Source organism: Ceratosolen solmsi, unplaced genomic scaffold (genome assembly GCF_000503995.2).
Source record: "Ceratosolen solmsi marchali unplaced genomic scaffold, CerSol_1.0 scaffold10, whole genome shotgun sequence".
NCBI classification, from domain to species: domain Eukaryota; kingdom Metazoa; phylum Arthropoda; class Insecta; order Hymenoptera; family Agaonidae; genus Ceratosolen; species Ceratosolen solmsi.
The window spans coordinates 24,968,233-24,976,552 of record NW_011948412.1 but is presented as its reverse complement, the minus strand read 5'-3'; the positions used below and the strand labels follow the sequence as shown (position 1 = coordinate 24,976,552).

At 26.2% G+C, this 8,320-nt stretch overlaps 1 protein-coding gene across 1 annotated transcript; it reads right to left on the bottom strand.

Annotated features, from left to right (window-relative positions):
- On the bottom strand, nt 1-1,526 carry LOC105366370 (serine/threonine-protein phosphatase 6 regulatory ankyrin repeat subunit B-like). Its single transcript, XM_011504795.1, has one exon. The coding sequence runs from the start codon at nt 1,522-1,524 to the stop codon at nt 1-3; it is 1,524 nt and encodes a 507-aa protein (XP_011503097.1). The 5' UTR covers nt 1,525-1,526.
- Between the last annotated feature and the right edge of the window lie 6,794 nt (nt 1,527-8,320).

The following is an 8,320-nucleotide window of genomic DNA, read 5'->3' as shown; positions in this document are numbered from 1 at the left end:
TCAGTCCACTGTTTGAATAAGATTCTTCATTTTTCGAACGCTCTTAGTAACATTTTCAGTTTTTAAATTTACATCGATACTGCCGCAAGCACTTTCATCGGATGAAGTCAAATAATATGAGATATTGTTAGCAATCATTTTACTACCAATTTCAACCAAAATTTTAATAATTTTTGAATCTTTCGTGCGAATGGCGTGATACAAAGGTGTCCTACCCATATTATCCATTGAACATGTAGTTGCTCCGTTTTCGAGCAACATTTTCAATAAACTAGCATTTCCTTGAAAAACGGCTTCGGTCACCATCGGTCTACCTGCTTTCCCCCGTGCATTTGGATTAGCACCGGATCTCAAAAGATATTCTACCATCTCCAGATCCCCATGTTCGACAGCGACCATCAACGGCGTTTTGCCAAATTTATCCGGAATATCTACGTGAACTCCTCTTTGAAACAAAATCCTGATTACATCCTTGAATCGTTGCTTCGTTGCATTATGTAGTGTTCTGGCAATTTCACAGGTTGATGCACCATAATTCAAAAGTGAAACAACCATTGCCGAATTATTGTTCATTATAGCCAAATCAAGTGGCGACCTTGACCACCTGTCACGAGTGTTGATGTCACATCCGTGCATAACCAGTAGCTGGACTATGGATACTTTGTTAGTTTTAGCTACAAAATGTAGTGCATTCATTTTATATTTGTCCTTAGAATTGGCATTTGCACCAGCTTCCAAAAGTAATTTTGTACAATGCTCTTGTTCATTTTTACAAGCCAAGTGTAAGATCGTTCTGCCTTTTCTATATCTTCCGTTCACGTACGCCTTTTGTTTAATTAAATACGCTAAAGTATCAATATCGTTTAGCACTACTGCAAGATATACTGGTGTATGATTTTTATAATCTCTAGCATTCACATTTGCGCCGTAAGTTATTAATAAATTTGCCATAGATTGAAAATCCTTTTTAATAGCCCAATGTAGAGGTGTAATTTTCAGTTTCTCAGACAAATACATATCGACTTGCGCATTATTTTTTAATAAAAATTCAGCTGTATCCGTATGATACTTGGCAAGGCAGACGTGAAGGGGTGTAAGTCCTGTATTATCTTTTTCATTCACGTCGGCTCCGTAGTTAACAAGGTATTGGATCATCTCTAAATTGCTATCGCTGCAGGCTAAATGAAGTGGAGTCTCTCCGTTGTTGTTCGCTACGTTTACCTGCACTCCGCATTTCAAAAAAATATCTAGAATCTTGATATTTCCATAGAGAACGGCAGAATGGATAGAAAAATCACCACAGAAATTACACTTTATGTCGGCTTTTGAAACGAGATTCTCAAGATCTTTGGCGAGGTTGATGCGTCGAAATTTGAAAAGTTGGCATATTTCGGAATGTTCACTGGCTTTTGTTGAGATCCAATTTATAATATAATCAGTTTTATTCGTTCCATTATTATCTGCATAAATAGTTGAAATACGAAATGTATCGGGGTTATTTAGTTTTGGTATATCAACACCCATTTTCACACCCCATTGTAGAATATCACAATCCATTTTATTAATTAAAGTTAATTTTAACTTAAAAAATTAATTTTATTATCGCTTACGTCAGGCACTAAACAATAATAGATTTTGATAAAACTAGATTTAAAATTATAAGATAAATTCTTCTAAAACTAAGATAAAGCTTCTAAAGCTAAGATAAAGCTTCTAAAGCTAAGATAAAGCTTCTAAATCTTATGGTCTTGTATTTCAAAAATGAAAGCACACTGTGAAAATTACCGGCACCGACATGCCAGTTCAACTGCCAAAAGCAAACTAAATATAATGCAAAACACCATACATTTTATATAATCTATAAGGTTTGAAATTCTATGTAACTGTTTAATTCAACCAAGTATTTTAAAATTAAAATTTTCCCACACTGCAAAATATATGATAATGCATTAGGCCTTAACTACTTTACATTCTCGGAATTACCCGACTAAGAATGGTCACAACTTCAAAGTACAAGATTTTATTGGTCAGTTCATAAATATATAATATATATTATAAAGGTTTCATAAAATTATGAAGAATTTTATCATAATTATCTTAATTATGGTGTGTATTTGATTCTATAATGAATTTTGTTATTATTTTATAAGCTAAGATAAGAACACGAATTTATGAATCCCTTAGACCATTTTTAATATTATTGTTTGAAATACGTTCAAAATACATTTAGTAATTTTAATATAAATTATTAATTATTGTTAATAAAATTATATTTAATAACAATTTTATTATTATTATATGTATATTGTTATTATATGAATATAAAAAAAATTCTACGCGAACGATAATTTATAAATAATAAATGTAGTTAATTGTATATAATGTAAAGATCTACGGTGACTTCAAAGCAAAATGCAGATGAAGTTATGAAAACCTGCTTTTGGTAATGGAAGCACGTAAAGCATACACTATTAATTATTATGAAGTCAAGGAATATTTTTTAATTCTGTTAATGCAGAACTTACATTTTCATAAAGGGATCCTTTTTTACCGTTTCCTCCCCCCTCTTTATTATCACCGCTCGTCACATTTTTTTCACCTATGGCTTAATTGTAAATTTCTGTTATTATCTTGATAAAGCTTGTCAATAAATAGTTAACTATTTATATTATATTTCCGACTAAATGTACTACTAAATATAATAGCATTGATAAAGATAATAATAATTACAGCAATGAAATAAAAAAGAAAATTGAATCAATCGATTTAAGAATTTGTTGATTTCCTTACAATATTGTAATAAATACGTATTTATTAATGTAGATTAGTAAATGTTAAAGATAATATTGAAAATATTGTTTTTATCGTTTCCATTAATTATGGAAAAAATATAATAAAATGTATAAAAATATTGTAGAAAATATAAAGCAATAAAATATTTAAAAATCTCTTATAATCTATAAATTAATATAATCTAATACAATCTTACAAATCTATAACAACAAATCGTACTTTAAATTAAAAAATAATATTTTGTAATGTGATTGCGTACCGAATGTATCATCCATTATGTACATAATTTTTAGTGAAATACAAACGTGCAATTATAAGAATAATGCATTTGTCCATCAATAATGTCATTGAAGCCCATAACATACGTTGTGTCTGATATTTCAAGGCATTCCTTCTGAGGAGCATAGACCTAATTGTAATGGTAAGCGTCGATTTTTCTCTCTCTCTCTCTCTCTCTCTCGCGCGTGCTCTTTGTTGCTCTCTTTCTCTCTCTTTCTCTTCCTTCCACTCTCTCCTGCCCGCGCCGTCCCGTCATCGTCATCTCTTCTATGCCATCCCTTCTTCGTATCCTTCCGTCTCTGTCCCGAATATTCTGCACGCACACTTTCTGTCTCTCCCTTTTTCTGCCATACATCTTTGTTCGTGTGATACGTTCGATACGATTTTCTTCTCCGAGTTTCGCTTTCTCCCTGCTTCTTTCCTGTCAATCTGCCAGTATATTCACAGCTTGTAAAATGCCCATGAAATTCCACCAGATTAAAAAGGAGAAAAACAAGACTGGATAAGGACAAAGGGGGGACAGAGAGCTCGAAAGGCGAGGTGCATTTTACAAACGATATCGATGTATCTTACGGAATGGCAAAATGGGCTGAAACTCTCTGCTCCGCGTGCCTTCTTTTTCTCTTTCCTTTTGCTCTTGTGCATATGGACGTTCAATATTCACAGCTATAAAACGTGATGAAAAGCGATCAACGTAGAACAAGATCAATGATGATCTGCGGCCATTGACAATCAATAGAAAATCGTGAAATTACCGATAAAAGTAATATTTTGGTCAATATTTCTATTTTATTTTTAAAGAAATAATTCTTTAAATCTTAAAGCGAGACGTTTGGTTTTCTTTCAATCGCGAAAAATTAATTATACATTTGTATCAATTTGAAGTATTTATTTTCGAAAACTAATATTCCAATAGAAATGTTTTGTTTCTGAAAAAAATTAGTTTGATATTTGTAAGACATAGTATAGTGGTATTATAACAGTAATATGATATATATAAAAATAATTTTAAACATGAAGTTTTTTAAATATTTTTCATGTTTATTTGACTAATATTATATGTATACTATGTTAAATTAATTCATGTCCTTTGCAATATACTGTTCATGATAATCGAGGGAAAAAATGAGTTTATATTTTCATAAAATATCATTTTGTAATTATTTAAACAATTTAATAATATTAATAAAGAAACAATTAAATAACTAATAAATAATAGATAATATCAATAAATAACAATAATATTTATAAACTGATACAACCATTTAGCCTTACTATATACATTCTTAGCCTTAATTTAAATTATTGATAGTATTATTTATTCATGTATATGTTATGTATTTCTTTTAAAACATCAAAATTTGTATTTTTGTTCTTTTACAACATTTTTATATTGCTGATTACTTTCGCCAATTTTAAATATATTTGCTAGCGAATATTTAAAAAACAAGGTATGTTAGACATGTATATATATTATTTGTTAATATGCTTGTTATGTGTTATACAAAATCATAATTTTTTTTACACATTATGTTAAACAATAATTTAATACTTTGCTTAAATATATATTGTATTCCTTTGCTTATTATAAACTATATAAATCATGATATTTAATAGAAAATAAAAGATATAAGTAATAAAATTATGTGTTGTAATTACTATAGAGAATATAGTAAATGTATAATTATTTGTACATATATAATAACTATAATATACGTAAGTATATAATAAATAATAATTATTATTATAATTTTTATAATAATTTATTTTTATTATTAATTATTTTTTATCGCTGTGATTATTGCAAGAAAACAAAATAAAATAGAAAATAGAAAGAGGGAGAGATTGAATAATTTTTACCGAATAAACAATTTATATTCAAGTTTTCTTTTGGAAATCAAAATTATCCTGAACTTTATGCTTTGTTAAATATAATTAAAAGAATTTTAATCCATTTTTATGTCATGCCTTCATCATTGCACAATTTATTATTAAAGGACATTGGATATTGGCGATTCAATAAAGTAAATGAAATGCTGAAGTATATATACTGATATCTGCTTTGATACGTGACTTGGCGAAATTCTATATGATTATGTACGTATGTGAATTGATCTTTTAAAAAATTTCAAACTAAAATCTATCTTAGTTCAAAATTGAACACAAGAAGGTAGTTAAATGTATAATGGTGCCTATTTAGTGATGATGCTTGACAGTTTTTAATTTGCAATAGGAGTAATAACGAAAATTTAAAAAATTATATTATGATTAGAAAATCGATTCGAGGCAATATTAATGCTTTTTACTACCTTTTTCCAATATTAAGGCTTGTTGCTTTTGCAACAAAATAAGTTTTGCGCTTATAAATCTGTTCCACAGTCGTATATTACATCCAGAATCATATATTCTTAAAAGACTCCTAATAATTTTATATGCTGTAACTATCGTTAGAGAAACTGAGAAAACTTTTTTTACATTACTTGAAAATTAAAAATATATTTAACTTTTATAAAATATTGTTTTAACAGTTCAAATTATGTTAAAACTTTTCTTCCTATCTTACTGATCGAGATTTTGTTTCCATATTTTAATTCTTAAATTTTGTAAATTCACTTTTTTATAGATATCTAAAACATTTATATTTAAGCCAATTCTGTTGAACATAAAATTAATAATTATAAAATATATTTAATGTATATACTTAATTAAATCACATAAATATATAAAATTTTTGTCACAATAATTGAAAATAAAATATGCATAAAAAATACTATATATAAATTAATTAATGTAAAATATTAAAATGTAAAATATAAAAAAACTCGTTTTCGAGAACACATTTTCGAAACCACTTGAGAGATTATAGTTTTAACAAGAATTATGTGACTTATATAAAACTTTTATGTAAATTGAAGATCAGGTAATTTTTACTTAAAAAAAACTTCATCAAATTTTCTTTTGCAAAATTTTATCTTTTAAAGAAGTTATATAAAAAATTATATATCATATTATCTGTTGGATAAGAAGTCATTAAATTGAAGCTCAGTCTTTTTAAGGAGATTGTTTCAATAATAAAAGAAATTCAGATTATTTAGTTTTCAGATCGATGCGATATAATATCGATCGAATTAGAAAAATTATAAATACTTCTCATCTGATATTTTCTTTCTAATTTATCTAAGTAAGAGAAAGTAGAATTTTATTAGCTATTAAATCAACTGATTTTCTGTAACGTTTATTATCAAATATTACTATGTAATTAATATAATGATGAATATATGCAATGATAATGGTGAAAACATCTAGGAAATCTAATTCAATGGTGACAGGTTTAGATTTAACAGGGAACTCAAATTGGTGAGCTGAATGACTTGTTCGAAAGACTTTTTACAAAATGAAGGGCAATGATGCAGAAGAACAAGTTACTCTGGAATGAAATTCAGTGGCTGGAAAAAATTATGAAACAAGTACAGCGAAACATCACCCAGCAAATAAATATTCAATGTGGAGACAAGAAGGTTCAATACCAATGAACGCTTGATGAAATATCACAAGTCGCATCGCGATCCAACAAGAAATGGTCGGTTCGGTAATGATTTGCGTATTAATGCGATGGTCGATCAACCACAATTGCATGAGAAAGATTGCATACATGATTTTCTTAGAATTTCTTTGCACAAAAGCAATTATGAAATAATTACCAATTTAATCGAGAGTAACCATCTGCCAAATGTTCAAATCTATCTCGTTTTAAGCGATCTTCAACTTTGATAAATTTCATTAATGGCCATTTTTACAAAAATTTATTTACAAATTTATTAATTATATATACGAATTTTTTATTTAATAAATTATTTATTAGATACATACATAAGCTGCATAGCTAATCAAAAGAAAAACCCATATGAAATCATAATTTAAAACTGTCAATGTGTAGACGAAAACATGAAATAATACAATATTTCCTCTACATTTATAAATCCATCATAATTCGATTTTATAATATTTAAATTTTCTTTATCCACAGATTTCGAACTTAATACCAATAATATTCGATATAATGAAAGATATAAAAATAATTAGTGTAATAATATTATTTTTTGAAAATTAATTTCGAGGGAGAACTTTAACATCGAGCTATTAACATTATGATTACTATTATGATTCATGCTCATCTATCTCTAGATTGGAAGTAAAATTTATTGTATTTATTTTAAATTTGTGTTAAATTTAATTTAAAATTTAAATAGACTCCATGATAGTTTGCAATTAATATATATATATATAATCTACAGTATTATTTATATATTTGTTAACAAATTTTTTTTAAATTATCTGTTAATTACCTTATAAAAACAAGTTTAAATTATTTAATCGAGAAGATTAATTCATAAAATATAAAATTAATTTGTAAGATGCGTTTGAATATTTAAATTTATGAAATAAATTAATTGTAGCACAATATGTAAAAAAATCTGTTTTATATTACTTTAACTTAAATTACATTATAAATTTTAGATGATACATTTCTATATTTTTATGCTAAGAAAATATTATTATATATTCATATCAAAATATTTTTAAATTTTATGGAAAAATATTTATTATTACTTTTGATTATTTTGATTATTGTTAATATTTATTACTTTTGATAATGAAATTATTACATTATTTTAGAAAATATCTAGTTTCAGAAAACTACAGAATCAAAAATTATCTTTGCGTATAATTAACATAAAAATAAACAAGAATTTTTAAAATATTTATTCAAGTAATACTAACAAGTAATAGAACATTTTAATTCTAATAAGGTTTATTAAAACTAAAATTAAGTATTATTATATTTTATATTATTTTTAGTTCATTAAGTATTATTATACGTAATACCATAAGATACTATTAATAATTTTTCACTATATTGTGAAAAATGTATGTAAAACGATTAACACATTTCAATATTAAAAATCTTAGATCGGTATTTGTAACTTATACATATTTATTCCATTTTTATCAAATTTATATTAACAGAAAAAAAATTATTGTTTATATTTTTTACAATAAAATATATAAGTTTGAAGGGTGCAAAGAATGACTAAAAGAAATAAATATTTGAAAATAGTAGTAGTGCATTTGGAATCAGTTAATGTACATGGAACATAATTAAATTTATGCTCATAAATTTTTGATTACAATATTTACATGAGTTAACAAAATACACATTTTATTCCATTTTCAGAAATGACTTAGA